This window comes from Haplochromis burtoni, unplaced genomic scaffold (assembly GCF_018398535.1).
Source record: "Haplochromis burtoni strain Fernald_Lab_line unplaced genomic scaffold, NCSU_Asbu1 Contig_387, whole genome shotgun sequence".
Lineage (NCBI taxonomy): Eukaryota > Metazoa > Chordata > Actinopteri > Cichliformes > Cichlidae > Haplochromis > Haplochromis burtoni.
The window spans coordinates 481,097-498,702 of record NW_024582748.1 but is presented as its reverse complement, the minus strand read 5'-3'; the positions used below and the strand labels follow the sequence as shown (position 1 = coordinate 498,702).

Genomic DNA, 17,606 nt, shown 5'->3' with positions numbered 1-17,606 from the left:
CTCACAGCTCAGCAGGAAGGAAGTGATGCAGCGCTTCTGGTGAACAGACGGTCTGTGGAGGCTGAAATCTGTTAGCGATTATGGATGATCGATACGTAGAGCTGATTTACAAGAAACTGTTTCATATGAATCAGAACGTTTATTAATGTTGTTATCCACCACTGCTGACGGCTTACCTGCACAGACCTGCGCAGGTAAGCTGTGTTTCTGTTGATGTGCTGCTGTGACTCAAAGCATGCTGTGGAACATGTCAAAGAAACATACCTGAGCAACCACGAGAGCACACCTGACATGTGCTGAGTGTGGTGGCTCGGGCGCACCGCGTTCAGCAGAGTCGCCTCACAGCGTGGAGGTGGTGGGTTTGAACCTCGTGGTCCTTGCTGGGTTTGAGTAATGAGTCACGAGCCCGGCCTGTCACATGACTCTGTCACATGACTGTGTTTACATGCAGGCTGGAGGAGGAGTCTTGTTTTCAGACAAAAGTCCTTTTTACTTCTGTCTTCAGGTATTTTATTGTGAAAGGACACCTGGCGCCCTGCTGATGTCATATCTCGGCTTGCTTCACTGTGAGCTCTTCATCAGCTGAGATGCTCGCAGGTTCATTTCCTGCAGGACTCTGCACTCCAGGTGACTGAGTGATGTCAGCAGGCGCTAAATCTGATTGGCTCTCAGGCTCTGTTGGTGAAATGCACTTTGGGAGTCGTAGTCACAGCTTTGGATTCTGTTTGGAGCCAGCACCGGTCCTCACAAAGATAGATATGCAGGGATGTGTGTGTGTGCACAGGATGTTTGTTCCTCACTTCCTGTCCTTTGTTCAGGAATGTGAAGAAACAATGAGGGGAAACACCCCCACCTCCTCGGCCCCCACCCCTTCACACCCTAATGACATCATGCTGAGGCTGCACCGTCATTGGCCAACACATTCCAACACACTGTAAAAAGTCTGAGCTGAAACTGGAGTCAAACTGGGAGCCATCAGCCGAGCTGCTGGGACAGCTGGGAGTGTCTGAAATCTGGAAATGAAAAGTAGAAACTTTATTTACAGTTTTTACTCTCAGGCTGTCGCCATGGTTACACAGCTGTCAGTGTGTAACTAGATGTGTGCAGGTGCTGGCTGGTCTTCATCTGTTCTCACGTCATCATGTGACGCCTCACAGGTATCAGTGCATCCTTCTTCTCACAGGACGCACAGGTGCAGCGTGCAGCTGGAAAGGTCTGTGGGAAGTCCACTCCCACTGCCAGGAGCTGATTGGTTGGTCAGCAGCTATGAGCTCCTCCATTAAAGCAGATGTTTGTACCTCTGATGTGTTTGGGTCACCTACAGCGCCCCCTGCTGTTTGCTGTCTGCAGGTGAAGCAGCCTTTGATCTTTTACGTGAATCCGTGTGACATTCAAGTGTTCAGCTGAAGCTGGGAAATTATAGATATCCACTTTTTACAGTGTGTTTGGATAGGGAGCGTGTGTGTGTGTGGAGGGAAGCAGGACAATCAGTCAGATCATTGAGCATGAAAAAAAGAATGAGCGGCGTGTAGCTGCAGCGAGGGCAGGGCAGACACACACACGCAGTCCCTGTCGCTCACCGTCCTGTGGCCGTCACGGCGACCTCTGGACTCTCATTACTGCACCTCTCGCGGACACGAGGGCGTTTTCCCTCTCGCTCCGATCGCACTTCAAAGGAAGTTTTTGCTGTTTTTTTGAGCCGTGGCTGTTTTTTCTCGGGGTTTTGGTGAAGTTTCACACTCTCGCCGTCCTCGCGTTCAGGATCAGCTGACAGTCTGCGTTCTCTGGTTCGGTTTGTGGACTCGAGCCTGTGTTCAGCTTTTTAAAACTGCGGTGATGAGGGCAGGTGTTCCTGTCTGTCAGTAAAAACCAAAAACCTGATTTTGGACTCTGAAACTTCTGAAACGACGGCTGAAGCGATGACTTCGCTCTCGGTGGGCTGACGTGTGGCGGAGCTCGTGGTTTATGATCGGCGTCGCTAAAATCGGTCTCTTAGTCCTCAACCGTGATGGAGGAGCAGCAGCTCAGCTACAACGTGCTGGAGGGTCGCTTCAAACAGCTACAAGGTAAGGAGGAGGAGCCGAGGGTCAGAGGTCGTGGCGGCAGAGGGAGTGGGTTCGGTTTCATGTAACTGGTCAGGGTGGTGGTTCCCAGTTGGGAGGCTGGGACCCTTCAGCGGGTCCTTGAAGGAACTGGATTGGGCACAGGTCTTGGATGTTCTTACCTGCAGACTCGCCGTGCAGCTCGGACCTCGCTGCGCGTCCATGTCTTTCCTGTGTGTATGCGGATCTTTTGCGGTCTTATTGGCTGCTGCACAAACGTGTCAGTATGAGTTCCTGTGTGGCGTGGAATCGCTTCAGCATGTAAATCTCACGGATGTTAAGCAGTTTCTGTCACATGGTGTTGCTCTGCTGCTGCCACTAGGAGGCGCTGGGATGTTTACGCAGTGTTGGTGTGCAGATCTCTCTGCGCCAGGACCCGGACTGGACAGAGCGCATTTGGGCTATAAGTACTTCCTGTGAACCGTCTTCACGGAAACGCCGTGCTGCACGAACACGTTTTAGGAAACATGCTGCAGGGGGCGCCGTGGAGCCAGGCTGGCAGGCCGTAGGTGTTGATGCATAAACTTTATTTGTGTGGAACAATAAACGGAGCCGTCACCCAGTCGCTTCAGTGCTCGGGTTCTAAAGCTCCGCCCACAGAGCTCATCACTGCTGTTTCAAAACGGCGTGATTACAGGCACACCTGGGTGTCTGTGGGCGTGTTGGGCGACCTTCGACCTGCTCCTGGTTAAAGTTTAAGCGCTCACTTTTACTGCTGGGCTCAGTGACATCATCACAGTCTGTCACACCTGCCCGGAGCACAGGTACACGGGGTTCAGTCCAACTTCCTGGTGTTTCCATGGAAATGTAAGCAGCAGAGCAATGAATAATTCTGCTGATAACACAAATAATAAAACACTTCCAGAAGAGTTTAGCAAAGACACAAGCACGAGCGTGGCACAGTAAACAGAGGCCCACCTGGTCTCACCTGGTGTCAGTGGTAACCAGTTTAGGCCTGCTGGCTGAAACCAGTTATGACGCTGAACCAAACACTGCGGTTGGCTTGTGGCGCCGTTGCTATCAGCAGCGCGGCGTCTCCACAGAGACAGCGTCAGGTCTGCAGATCCAACAGCAGCGTCGGAGCCGCAGCATCGCCGGCGTAACCAACAGGAAACAGGCGGGACAACAGGAGTTTTACTTTGAAGGTTTGAGCTGAGTCGCACATCCACTTCCATCCTCGTGAAGCCCCACCTGTTAGAGGCGATCAGCTGCTCTCAGTTCTGCTCACGTGTTTGCCTGAATCAGCCTGTTTTAGCTCCTCCCCCTTTTGGACAGCCGTCTGTGTGGTGTCGCTGCTTTATTATAATTATTACAGCTGTTGCTGTTTCCTGTCTGTGTGTTTAGAGCAGGTCGCTGCATCGGTGTTCACATGCACCGAACATACAAATACAAACAGCAGGTGGGCGGGGCTTATGTGCCTGATAAGAGTATGAAAACTCTGATCAGGTGCCCAGACTGAAACTTGTGTGTGTGTGTGTGTTGTGCGTGCACAGATGAGCGGGAGGCGGTGCAGAAGAAGACCTTCACTAAGTGGGTGAACTCTCACCTGTCCAGAGTCTCCTGCAGGATCACCGACCTGTACATGGACCTGAGAGACGGACGCATGCTCATCAAACTGCTCGAGGTCCTCTCCGGGGAGAGACTGGTAACACACACACACGCTCACACAAACACACACATAAACAGTCCTTGCACTAAAATCAACACCAGAAGAAGAAACCCGGCCTTCACTGATCTGATCAACTGGAACTTCCTGTCCAGGCCGTCAGGATGTCTGATAGAGCGCCCCTGCTCAGCCTGTGGCTGCGAACAGTACTGCAGCTCCTGTAGAGCGAGATGAGGGAGGAGAGACACTTCTATGGGCTTAAATTGTGGCCATAAATGTTTTGTACTTGTAAATCAAATGCGTGTTTGTGAACTAAACTGAAGTTTTGTAACCTTGTAAAAATACATTTGTTAGAAAGATTTATGTTTGTGCATCTACAGATGAGTAGATGCGCTCAGGTTCCCTGGATGTGGGAGAGTTTCAACTTACACGTACAAATTTTGACCCGATTTTTCTTCCTGTCAGCTGATTGGCCAATGTCACCTCAATCACAAATTTAACAATCCAATCAGAGCACAGATGGGTTTGGCTGTTGGAGGGGGGCTTTATGGAGCTGCAGGTCCTGGAAGAATAAATGCCTTTTACATGCCAGCCCAGTGTTTTCCTTCATCACCATGAAAACAGTCTGTGTGTGTCCGAGTTCAGTGATTTTGTGTCACAGGTCTACGTGCTTAGACAGAGACCTCCAGAACCTTTCTCTGTGGACCCTGGGGGGGCAGTGTTGTGGAAATGACACAGTCTTCACTAGTGGGGATACTTACAAAGCTTTCTGGTTATGAATTAACAATACATGTTTTTATTGAACATTTGAAGAAACAGCAAAAAAACAGAAACTCTTGTAGAGGAGATAAAGTCAGAGATAGAAACGACAAGGAGCAGGTGCATCTAGTACAGGTAGAGCTGCTGCACACAGAGCCCAGCAGCCAGCAACAAATTCTGGATCCTTTGCTTTTAGTTAGCAGTTAGCATTAGCAGCACATGCTGCCTCTGATGTGAAAGGACCTTCATGCTGCGCACTGTGACTCACAGCAATGGTCCTGGGTCAGCCCTGACTTTGTGTTAAACTAATCCTAAAGTAATAATGGTATTTCTAACCACTGATATACCACAACTTTATCCTTTCAACAGCTGCTGAAAGTTAGGGGACCTAGCTGCTATCGGATATTTATATAGAGATCCTCCAGCTTCAAACTGTATCACCCTTCAAGTACCTGCAGCTCCGTAAAGCCCCCCTCCAACAGCCAAACCCATCTGTTCTCTGATTGGATTATTAATCAATCAACCAATCAGCTGACAGGAAGAAAAATCGGGTCAAAATTCGTACGTGTAAGTTGAAACTCTCCCACATCCAGGGAACCTGAGCGCAGAGTTTACACGTAGTGTTTTCCACTGTAAGCAGACAGGAACATTTGTAACTCGCGTAAATATTTTTTAAAACACAAAGTCTCATCTGTAGATGCACAAACATAAAATTTTCTAACAAATTTATTTTTACAAGGTTACAAAACTTCAGTTCACAAATACGCATTTGATTTACAAGTACAAAACATTTATGACCACAATTTAAGCCCATATGCTTCTGAGTGTGCTCCGCCCCTTTTGCCCAGATGTTTCCAGAGGACGTTTCCTGTGTGTCAGACAATGTCATGATGTCACAGCGGTCGGTCATGTGACATAAGTTTCTGGATGAGCTTCCCGAGATTTTTAAAGCGATGCTTTATTTGACGTGCGATCAGAGTAAGTCCACATTTATGCTCCTGATGACCTCCTGGAGGGTACAGCAGCTCACAGGAAGTGACCTCAGAGTTCAAGCAGGTGTGCCTGACTTCCTGTTTTCCCTCTGAAACATTAACCTTTTTCCGTTTGAGACGGTGGACTTGTTGGCCTCAAGGAAGGCTGTGGTCCAGCTGCTGCGCTTCCTCCCACTTCCTGTAGGCCAGGAACGCCTCGCTGTCCTCCCGGGCCAGGAAGACAAGACGGTGTCTCCACTTCCTGTTATTTTGGAGACGTCAGTGGGAACCAGACACATATCCTTGCTTCAGTGTGTGATTATTGCAGCTTTTATTGTGAAAGTCTGCCCTCACAGGATGTTCATGATTTTGGATCTACACCTGTACATCACCTGACTCTCTGCTCCTCCGCCTCCAGCCAAAGCCAACCAAAGGGCGGATGCGGATCCACTGTCTGGAGAACGTGGACAAGGCGCTGCAGTTCCTGAAGGAGCAGCGGGTTCACCTGGAGAACATGGGCTCCCACGACATCGTGGACGGAAACCATCGGCTCACGCTGGGCCTCATCTGGACCATCATACTCCGCTTCCAGGTAAGCACGCGTCACAGGTGTGACCTGTTAGAGCACAGACTCAGGAGATTCCTGCAGGGCCACAGGTAAAAACGGCAGACAGGTGGAGGTGTTACTGTTCTTCCTCTTGCCCTCAGATTCAGGACATCAGCGTGGAGACGGAAGACAACAAAGAGAAGCGATCGGCCAAAGACGCCCTGCTGCTGTGGTGTCAGATGAAGACCGCGGGGTGAGGCTCACCTGCGGCACCTGTGTCAGTGAGGCCGAGCTCAGGTTAACCTCTGCTTCCTGTCTTCTTCCTCAGGTATCCCAACGTCAACATCCACAACTTCAGCACGAGCTGGAGGGACGGCATGGCCTTCAACGCGCTCATCCACAAACACAGGTAACCCCGTCGTCCAGGTGTGACGATGCGGAGACTCGTCCCTGTGAATAAAGTTTTGTGTTTTTCGTGTTTTCAGGCCTGATTTGATCGATTTTGACAAACTGAAGAAATCCAACGCTCACTACAACCTGCAGAACGCCTTCAACCTGGCGGAGCATCACCTGGGCCTCACCAAGCTGTTGGACCCCGAGGGTAGGGACCGCACGTTTACCTGAGCAGTTCACCTGAACAGTTTGTATTTGAATCTTCTGTTTGTGCTGCAGACATCAGCGTGGACCATCCCGACGAGAAGTCCGTCATCACCTACGTGGTGACCTATTACCACTATTTCTCCAAGATGAAGGCTCTGAAGGTGGAGGGCAAACGTATCGGGAAGGTGAGTCGGCACGACTGAAACTCTCTTTCAGAGGTCACGAACTCCGCTGGCGGCGCCTCATTGTCTTGGTTTTTGCTTCCAGGTTTTGGACAACGCCATCGAGACGGAGAAGATGATCGAGAAATACGAGTCCCTGGCCTCAGACCTGCTGGAGTGGATTGAACAGACCATCATCATCCTCAACAACAGGAAGTTCGCCAACTCTCTGGCGGGAGTCCAGCAGCAGCTACAAGCCTTCAACACCTACCGCACCGTGGAGAAGCCCCCCAAGTAAGAGCGCTGCGCCTCGCCTTCGCTCTGCCTCCAGTAACACTACCTGAGCTCTCACCTGGTCTCTGTCCCCATCAGGTTCACAGAGAAGGGGAACCTGGAGGTCCTTCTCTTCACCATCCAGAGCAAGATGAGGGCAAACAACCAGAAGGTGTACATGCCCCGCGAGGGGAAGCTCATCTCTGACATCAACAAGGTGGGAGCCGCTCCGAAGCCGTTTACCTGTCGGTCAGAGCCCGTCCCGCCACTCGCCCAGCAGAACGCAGACTCAATATGTTTCGTCTCCTGTGAACCTGAGTTACACTTTGGAAGACAGCGTTTGCAGCTGTGCAGCCGAATCCCAGCAGGGCTGTCGTCCAGCTGCTCGCGTCGGGCGCACGTAGTCGGTTTGTCTTCCCCAAATGATCGAGAGTGACGGCCGAGAGTTTTATCAGTACACGAGTTAACCTGATCACAGGAGGAACTCACGTTCTGATCGCGTTAGCTGAAAACTGTGCGTCTGGTGTCCGGAGCATTGAAATAAGAGCCTTCGTCTGACACCTGCAGAGTTCCTTCATGGTGCAGAACAACATGACAGGAAGACGCCAGAGTCGTTCATAAGAACCAGAACGTGCTGTTTGTGAAGGCAGAAGGACCCGTGCACGAAACGTTTACAGCAGTTTGTTAGAAAAACAGCTGTGAGCGTTTCTGCTGGTCGGGTCCAGGTGACTCAGTCCTGACCTCGCTCTGCACGTTTGTATCTGCGCTTGGAGCCGGCGGTGCTGAGGCCGGGCTCGAGTCTTCTCCCGGGCTCGAACCGTGGAGCCGCTTTGGTTACGTGAAATGTGCTTTTGTTACAGAAACACAACGTCTCTAAGACGGCGTGGACTCGTGTACAGATGGATGTTTGCTGCGATGTTAAACTCTGTGTTTCCGTTAACCCTTTAAGAACTAGCATAGAACCAAGTCCGCCAGAGCTTATAGTATATTTTTACATGTTGTGGAGCCATTTTTGGGAGCATTTCAAGTTGCTATACATCAATACAACCATTATAGCCCAAATTTTAATAATATGTCTGCATTAAGTGCATAGTAATTACATAAATTGCAAAAAGTGCAATAAACTACAAAAAAATTTAAAATCATTTGTTTTTTAACATATATTTCTAGTTAGAGAAATTTAAGAGGCTTATCCCTCAAAACTGTAAATACAAAAAAGTTGCACAAACTAGTTTTTGAGTGTCTTCATAGTTTTATTTTTGAAATACACCAATTTTTATACACTGCAGGAAAAACGAAAATAAATATTATAGTGCAAATTTGCAAAAAAGCAGCATATGCATCAAAATAAACTATTTCCAGCAGTGCAATATGAGTCCTAAGCATCCCAGAAACGACACAGAAAGTCATAAAGTCAAACATAACTTTTAAAAACACCAGTATAAGGCTCATGAGGCCTGATGGTAAAAAACTACATTTCCGCAAAATGACGTCACTTCCGGTTTCGGGCAGGTAATGGCGGACATGGATAGTTCACGCTGATGGACGTAGGAAGTGTTACAAACAGCTGATCGGATCGGCAAAGCGGTTTCTGGAATATTATGTTTTTGTTGCTGCAAGTGCTTTTTATGCAATTTTGCAAAGCTGTATGTGGAAGCTGATGGCATAAGATGCAAGTACAACTCATATGCAAAAAAAATATTGCGCTCGCTTACGTGGTTGCAGTGCTACCGGGATTTAAAAGTAGTTACGCCAAACGGAGCGTGTCCGCTCCAACCGGCTTTAAAGTGTTAAAACGACTCCTACAGAGACTAAATTTACACGCTGTAAATGCTGCTGCGTGGATTTGATGCTGACTTTGTGATCCTGACAGGCCTGGGAGCGGCTGGAGAAGGCGGAGCATGAGCGCGAGCTGGCTCTGAGGATGGAGCTGATTCGTCAGGAGAAGCTGGAACAGTTGGCCAGGCGCTTTGATCGAAAGGCGGCCATGAGAGAGACCTGGCTCAGCGAAAATCAGAGGCTGGTGTCACAGGTAGGAGGACGCAGCAAGTCATGTGACCTGCCCACGTTTCTTCACTCGTGATCTCACGACACGCCGCCGTCTCTTCTCTGTCTCCAGGATAACTTTGGCTTCGACCTTCAGGCCGTCGAGGCCGCCACCAAGAAGCACGAGGCGATCGAAACGGACATCGCCGCATACGAGGAGCGTGTCCAAGCTGTGGTTGCTGTGGCAAAGGAGCTGGAGGCGGAGCGCTACCATGACATCAAACGCATCGCAGCCCGGAAGGACAACGTTATTCGTCTGTGGGAGTATCTGCTGGAGCTGCTGAAGGCCCGCAGGCAGCGGCTGGAGATGAACCTGGGCCTGCAGAGGGTCTTTCAGGAGATGCTCTACATCATGGACTGGATGGACGAGATGAAGGTACCCGAACACGGCACTCGGGGTGGGACGCAGAGAAGGTGTCTGAGCAGAAACGTGATCGTCTGCTTTTGGGTTCTAGATGCTGCTGCTGTCTCAGGATTATGGGAAGCATCTGCTGGGGGTGGAGGACCTGCTCCAGAAACACGCCTTGGTGGAGGCAGACATTGCCATCCAGGCCGACAGGGTGAAGGCGGTCACCGCCAACGCCAACAAGCACTCTGCCAGCAACAGCGGTGAGCAGCAGGCGCCTTTCCTCGCCTCTGAGTTTGATTTGAACTTGAGTATTTTTATCCATTTAATAAGGAGGAGTCTTGTTCCTCTGATAGGTGTACTTTTACATTTTCCCTTCCTTCCTGTCCAGGCTACAAGCCCTGTGACCCACAGGTCATCCAGGACCGGGTGGCCCACCTTGAGTTCTGCTACCAGGAGCTGACTCAGCTCGCCGCAGAGCGACGTGCCCGTCTGGAGGAGTCTCGCCGTCTCTGGAAGTTTTTCTGGGAGATGGCGGAGGAGGAAGGCTGGATCCGTGAGAAGGAGCAGATCCTGTCCTCTCTGGAGCACGGTAAGGACCTGACGGGGGCGCTGCGTCTCCTCAGCCAGCAGCGAGCCCTGGAGGACGAGATGAGCGGCCGTGCCGGCCACCTGCAGCACACCATTGCGGAGGGCCAGGCCATGGTGAAGGCGGGACACTTCGGTGCCACGAAGATCCAAGAGCGAATTTCCGACCTGCAGGCTCAGTGGGCAGCGCTGGAGCAGCTGGCAGCGGTGAGGAAGAAAAGGCTGGAGGAGGCTCTGGCCCTCCACCAGTTCCAGGCGGATGCTGATGACGTAGATGCCTGGATGCTGGATGCCCTGCGCATCGTCTCCAGCGGGGAGACCGGCCACGATGAGTTCTCCACCCAGGCGCTGGCCAGGAAGCACAAAGATGCAGCGGCAGAGGTGGCAAGCTACAGACCGGTCATCGACTCACTCCACGAGCAGGTTGCCTGTCTGCCAAAAGAGGAGGCGGAGTCAGAGGAGGTCCGCGGTCGGCTGACCTGTATCGAGGAGCGCTACAAGGAGGTCGCCGACCTCACCAAGCTGAGGAAGCAGGCGCTTCAGGACGCTTTGTCCCGCTACAAAATGTTCAGCGAGGCCGATGCCTGCGAAGTTTGGATCGATGAGAAGGAGCAGTGGCTGAACAGCATGGAGATCCCGGAAAAACTGGAGGACCTGGAGGTCATACAGCACAGGTGGGATTTGTTTTTGACGCTGTAATTTTTATTGATAGTGTTGTCGCAGTTTAAACACAAACATGTTACATTACAGGCGAAATAACCATGCAAGCACACAGTCAAACAAACAGAACTAAAGCGAACAAAAGGTGTGGGTGCCCATCCTAATCAACTACCACATGCACACCTGCCTTTACTCCGCATACACACTCCAGCTTATATACTTTTATACAGGCATGCATCAATAGATACACAGAGTTATAGACCTTAAATGTTTTGTTCTTCATTAATTTTCCTTGGTGCCGTATAATGTCCACTTCTCCCACAACGAAAATATCTTCCTTTAATCTGAGAAGTCATTTCTTCCATTGCATAGATTCCTCCAACAACATTTAAGCAGTCTTTTGAAGAAGTTTGTACCAGTTTCTTGTTATAGCTTTCTTTGCAGCTATCAAGTCGTCGTAAATAACATACTCTCTAATATTCCCAAGATATACAGTTTTAAAATCGTGTGGTAATTGATAGCCCAACCTATTGCCTATTACAAGAGTCACGTTCTTCCAAAAATGATGCAGTTTCAGGTCCCAAACACGTGCGTATGACGAGCTTCCATGTTACCACATCTGCTCCAAACTTGAGTCTGCTTACTTTTGATTTTTGGTGTAAGAAAGAATCGAGTAAGATGTTTCCATCCAAATTCTCTCCAGCATCTTGAGTTAGTGGTGTTCTGGGTTTCACACATATCTAACCAGCACAGGTAGGACTAGTTACACAGCACTGCCTCAGAGCAAACCGAAGGCTCTTCCTCCCATTATACTTTTAAATTATTACTTTTAAAGGATTTTGAATTCTGGATTTAACAGGAAGCCAAAACAGGAGAAATCTGCTCTCTTTCTAGTCCCTGTCAGGACTCTTGCTGCAGCATTTTGGATCAGCTGAAGGCTTTCAGTGAGTTTTTAGGACTTCCTGATAATAATGAATTACAGTCGTCCAGCCTGGAAGTAATAAATGCATGAACTAGTTTTTCAGCGTCACTCTGAGACAGGATATTTCTAACTTTAGAGATGTTGCACAAATGGAAGAACGCAGTCTTACATATTTGTTTAATATGTGCGTTGAAGGACTGAAGTGGTCCTAGCACTGAACACTGTGGGACTCCATAACTAACCTGTGTGTGAAGAGGACTCTCTGATTAGATAGATATGATACAAATGTACTGTGACACACTGCAACACGTGCACTGAAGCATGATGTGTTCTGGCAGGTTTGAGAGTCTTGAGCCGGAGATGAACAGCCAGGCGTCTCGTGTCGCTGTGGTGAACCAGATCGCCAGGCAGCTGATGCACAGCGGTCACCCGAGTGAGAAGGACATTAAGACCCAGCAGGACAAACTCAATAACAGGTATGACCCGACCATCAGGTACAGAGATTCCTACCAAAGAATAACAAAATCAAAAACATCGACCTGTGAGAGTCAGGTGTGGAAGCTGCCGTGATAACCCTCTGCTCTGCCTCCAGGTGGAGCCTGTTCCGTGAGCTTGTGGACCGTAAGAAGGAGTCCCTGAACTCAGCTCTGGGCGTGCAGAACTACCACCTCGACTGCAACGAGACCAAGTCCTGGATCAAAGAGAAGACCAAAGTCATCGAGTCTACCCAGGAGCTGGGCAATGACCTCACAGGGGTCATGGCCCTGCAGCGCAAACTGACCGGCATGGAGCGTGACCTGGCCGCCATCGAGGACAAGCTCAGTGAAATGCACGGCGAAGCCCGGAGGCTGGCAGAAGAGCACCCCGATCAGGCCAACGCCATTACGGGCCGTCTGGCCGAGATCACAGCCGTATGGGAGGAAATGAAGAACACGCTAAAGAACCGAGAGGAGTCTCTGGGTGAAGCCAGGAAACTGCAGCAGTTCTTACGTGAGCTGGACGACTTCCAGTCGTGGTTATCTCGCACTCAGACCGCCATCGCCTCAGAGGACATGCCCAACACGCTTGCCGAAGCAGAAAAGCTGATGGCCCAACATGAAGGCATCAAGAATGAGATCCAGAACTACGAGGAGGACTATCAGAAGATGCGGGACATGGGCGAGATGGTGACGCAGGGCCAGACGGACGCTCAGTACATGTTCCTGCGACAACGGCTGCAGGCGCTCGACACCGGCTGGAACGAACTGCACAAGATGTGGGAGAATCGGCAGAACCTGCTGTCGCAGTCCCACGCCTACCAGCTGTTCCTTCGGGATACCAAGCAGGCGGAGGCTTTCCTCAACAGCCAGGTAAATGCCCGATTAACACCTCCTCCCCTTTCTGCTCCTGCCTGTGCTTTAAAAACTCGGCATTTCTCTGTGTCTGCCCCACAGGAGTACGTCCTGGCTCACACAGAGATGCCCACGACCCTGGAGGGGGCCGAGGCTGCCATCAAGAAGCAAGAGGACTTCATGACCACGATGGACGCCAACGAGGACAAGATTAACGGCGTGGTTGAGGCCGGTAGGCGGTTGGCCAGCGACGGGAACATCAACGGCGATCGAATCCATGAGAAAGTTACCTCCATCGACGACAGGTGCGCCAAAGCTTCACAGCATGTTCGTTCGCTGTAGAAGAACCTTTCTCGCGTTCTCCTCAGTAGACGTAGTCGGTACATTCCCGTGGTTCCACAGGAAGGTGTAGGTGCCACCCTGACCTTCAGCCTTTCCAGTTGTGCAGGATCCGTCAGTGTGATGAAGGGAATCAATGTGTGTTCTTCCCATTTTGTCACTCATCCAAGTGACTTCTTCAGTCTGGAGTCAGTCTTCGGTTTTCAAGTTTTCACTGAAGACGCCAGATGAACAAAATCAACTAGACTAATGAGAAAGCAGCTGTGGAACATAAACAGCACGTCAAACCATAGCTGTCACCGTGACCCCGGCTCCGGCTGCTGTTTCTGAATCTCTAAATGTTGGGTTTGGTGAGTGTGTGAAGGTCGGTCTTATCTGGGTTTTTTGTTGTGTTTCAGGCACAAGAAGAACAGGGAGGCTGCGGTGGAGCTGCTGATGAGGTTGAAGGACAACCGAGACCTGCAGAAATTCCTGCAAGACTGCCAGGAGGTCAGTCTCTGATACGAAGCCGTGCTTTAGACGCCAAAGGCAAAATGCACTCGCTGAAGCAGGGGCGTCGTCGACAAGCGCAGCGCTGTGGTTCAGATGGCGTCCTGTGATATCATCGCCTACGTAACACTGTGTTCTGTTCTGTTTGCTGCAGCTGTCTCTGTGGATCAATGAGAAGATGCTCACGGCTCAGGACATGAGCTACGACGAGGCCAGAAACCTGCACAGCAAGTGGTTGAAGCACCAGGCCTTCATGGCCGAGTTGCAGTCCAACAAAGAGTGGCTGGACAAGATTGAGAAGGTACCGCCGTTCGCCTGAGCAGGGCAGCCAATCAGCAGTCACTCCGCTCACACAAAAGATAAACGAGAGCATGCACGACTCACGAGCTGCAACTTTATGCCCGTGTTTGCCTCAGGCAGGTGTTCTCTGAGCTCGCTGCGAGAGAAGCTACTAAAACACGTGCTAACGCTTGACCGACGGTGCAAAACTGAGCCTAAAATATACAAATTAAACATTTCATCATATAAATGAGACCCCCAGTGACCTTTAACCTGACCCAAGTGTGTCCTGACCTCAGGATGGCACGCTCCTGGTGTCGGAGAAGCCGGAAACGGAGGCGGTGGTGAAGGAGAAGCTGTCGGCGCTCCACACCATGTGGGAGGAGCTCGAGTCCACCACGCAGACCAAAGCTCAGTGTCTGTTTGACGCCAACAAGGCCGAGCTGTTCACTCAGAGCTGCGCCGACCTCGACAAGTGGTTGGCCGGCCTTGAGGGCCAGATCCAGTCCGACGACTACGGCAAAGACCTGACGTCCGTCAACATCCTGCTGAAAAAGCAGCAGGTACGTCCTCCACTCACCTGAATGCAGAGCAGACAGGTGGACAGCTCAATGTGAGGTTTGATTTTACTCATATATACAGCTATGACACCTGCAACATCACACCTGTAACACACCTGTGACACACCTGCAACATCACACCGTAACACACCTGTGACACACCTGTAACACCACAACAGTAACACACCTGTGAAACCACACCTGTAACACCACAACAGTAACACACCTGTGAAACCACACCTGTAACACCACAACAGTAACACACCTGTGACACACCTGTAACACCACAACAGTAACACACCTGTGAAACCACACCTGTAACACCACAACAGTAACACACCTGTGACACACCTTGTAACACCACAACAGTAACACACCTGTGAAACCACACCTGTAACACCACAACAGTAACACACCTGTGAAACCACACCTGTAACACCACAACAGTAACACACCTGTGAAACCACACCTGTAACACCACAACAGTAACACACCTGTGACACACCTGTAACACCACAACATAACACACCTGTGAAACCACACCTGTAACACCACAACAGTAACACACCTGTGACACACCTGTAACACCACAACAGTAACACACCTGTGAAACCACACCTGTAACACCACAACAGTAACACACCTGTGACACACCTGTAACACCACAACATTAACACACCTGTGAAACCACACCTGTAACACCACAACAGTAACACACCTGTGAAACCACACCTGTAACACCACAACAGTAACACACCTGTGAAACCACACCTGTAACACCACAACAGTAACACACCTGTGAAACCACACCTGTAACACCACAACAGTAACACACCTGTGAAACCACACCTGTAACACCACAACAGTAACCAGACACACCTGTACCACAGTACAACGTACACACCTGTAACACCACAACAGTAACACACCTGTGAAACCACACCTGTAACACCACAACAGTAACACACCTGTGACACACCTGTAACACCACAACAGTAACACACCTGTGACACACCTGTAACACCACAACAGTAACACACCTGTGACACACCTGTAACACCACAACAGTAACACACCTGTGAAACACACCTGTAACACCACAACACACCTGTAAACACACCTGTAACCAAGACACCTGACACACCTGTAACACCACAACAGTAACATGTACACACCTGTAAAAAAGTAAACACTGCACACCTGTAACACCACAACAGTAACACACCTGTGAAACCACACCTGAACACCACAACAGTAACACACCTGTGAAACCACACCTGTAACACCACAACAGTAACACACCTGTGAACCACACCTGTAACACCACAACAGTAACACACCTGTGACACACCTGTAACACCACAACAGTAACACACCTGTGACACACCTGTAACACCACAACAGTAACACACCTGTGACACACCTGTAACACCACAACAGTAACACACCTGTGACACACCTGTAACACCACAACAGTAACACACCTGTGACACACCTGTAACACCACAACAGTAACACACCTGTGACACACCTGTAACACACACAAACACATGTGAAACACACCTGTCAACAGTACACACCTGCACACCTGTAACACCACAACAGTAACACACCTGTGACACACCTGTAACACCACAACAGTAACACACCTGTGAAACCACACCTGTAACACCACAACAGTAACACACCTGTGACACACCTGTAACACCACAACAGTAACACACCTGTGACACACCTGTAACACCACAACAGTAACACACCTGTGACACACCTGTACACACAACAGTAACACACCTGTGACACACCTGTAACACCACAACAGTAACACACCTGTGACACACCTGTAACACCACAACAGTAACACACCTGTGAAACCACACCTGTAACACCACAACAGTAACACACCTGTGAACACACCTGTAACACCACAACAGTAACACACCTGTGACACACCTGTAACACCACAACAGTAACACACCTGTAACACACCGTGACACACCTGTAACATCACAACAGTAACACACCTGTGAAACCACACCTGTAACATCACAACAGTAACACACCTGTGACACTGTGAAACCACACCTGTAACATCACAACAGTAACACACCTGTAACACAGCTGTAGCACAGCTGTAACATATCACAGATGTTGTGCAGCTGCAGTTGAACTGCAGTGGTGTGACAGCTGTGCCTCTATGCTTGCAGATGCTGGAGAACCAGGTGGAGGTGCGACAGAGAGAGGTGGTGGAGCTCCAGAGCCAGGTGAAGGCTCTGGGGCAGGAGGTGAAGGACACAGACGAGGTGGACGGGCGGAGGCAAGTGGTGGAAAATAAGTTTCAGGAGCTGCTGGAGCCACTGCGACGTCGCAGGAACTTCCTGGTTGAGTCCAGAGAGGTTCACCAGTTCAACCGGGATGTCGAGGACGAGATCGTACGTAAAGTTCACACGCCGTATTTTCAGGGGCGCCATCGCTCACGCTCACTGTGGTCTCACTCCTTTACAGCTGTGGGTTCAGGAGAGGATCCCTGTGGCCATGTCCACCGACCACGGCCACAACCTGCAGACGGTCCAGCTGCTCATCAAGAAGAACCAGGTAGGACTATGTTTGCCTTGCTCACAGCATGCTCTGTTTGCTGATGACGGTCTGACCTCTGTGGGCGTGAACATCCCCAGACGCTGCAGAAGGAGATCCTGGGCCATCAGCCCCGCATCGATGACATCCTGGAGCGCAGCCAGAGCCTCCTGAAGGAGGAGTCCTCCAACGGGGATGCGATCCGCCTGGCCGACCTGCAGCAGCTGTGGAAGCGGCTGATGGAGGAGGTGGAGCGTCGGCACGGCCGGCTGGAGGAAGCGCACAAAGCCCAGCAGTACTACTTCGACGCCGCCGAGGCCGAGGTCTGGATGAGCGAGCAGGAGCTCTACATGATGTCAGAGGAGAAGGCCAAGGTGAGTGGGCGGGGCTTACATCATACACAGTTTCCTGTGAAAGTCAACTAAATCAAACACTCACATTAGAAGGGTGAGA

The 17,606-nt window shown here is 50.4% G+C and overlaps 1 protein-coding gene across 2 annotated transcripts in view; it reads left to right on the top strand.

Moving 5' to 3' along the window:
- The window catches only part of LOC102300677 (spectrin beta chain, non-erythrocytic 1), a 30,925-nt gene that overhangs the window by 5,130 nt on the left and 8,189 nt on the right, over positions 1-17,606 (top strand). Inside the window, exons 1-22 of one of the 2 annotated variants that reach the window (XM_042212704.1) lie at positions 31-2,066; positions 3,596-3,747; positions 5,857-6,030; positions 6,147-6,238; positions 6,314-6,394; positions 6,471-6,586; positions 6,658-6,770; positions 6,853-7,040; positions 7,119-7,236; positions 8,893-9,051; positions 9,139-9,441; positions 9,521-9,674; positions 9,803-10,673; positions 11,920-12,057; positions 12,174-12,930; positions 13,015-13,217; positions 13,650-13,740; positions 13,895-14,041; positions 14,319-14,582; positions 16,787-17,011; positions 17,085-17,174; positions 17,255-17,527. In XM_042212704.1, the coding sequence (XP_042068638.1) occupies positions 2,009-2,066; positions 3,596-3,747; positions 5,857-6,030; positions 6,147-6,238; positions 6,314-6,394; positions 6,471-6,586; positions 6,658-6,770; positions 6,853-7,040; positions 7,119-7,236; positions 8,893-9,051; positions 9,139-9,441; positions 9,521-9,674; positions 9,803-10,673; positions 11,920-12,057; positions 12,174-12,930; positions 13,015-13,217; positions 13,650-13,740; positions 13,895-14,041; positions 14,319-14,582; positions 16,787-17,011; positions 17,085-17,174; positions 17,255-17,527 (4,767 nt within the window). In that variant the 5' untranslated portion in view covers positions 31-2,008. Of the gene's footprint in view, positions 1-30; positions 2,067-3,595; positions 3,748-5,856; positions 6,031-6,146; positions 6,239-6,313; positions 6,395-6,470; positions 6,587-6,657; positions 6,771-6,852; positions 7,041-7,118; positions 7,237-8,892; positions 9,052-9,138; positions 9,442-9,520; positions 9,675-9,802; positions 10,674-11,919; positions 12,058-12,173; positions 12,931-13,014; positions 13,218-13,649; positions 13,741-13,894; positions 14,042-14,318; positions 14,583-16,786; positions 17,012-17,084; positions 17,175-17,254; positions 17,528-17,606 lie in introns of those variants that run through there. The other variant, XM_042212703.1, reaches the window with a different exon arrangement.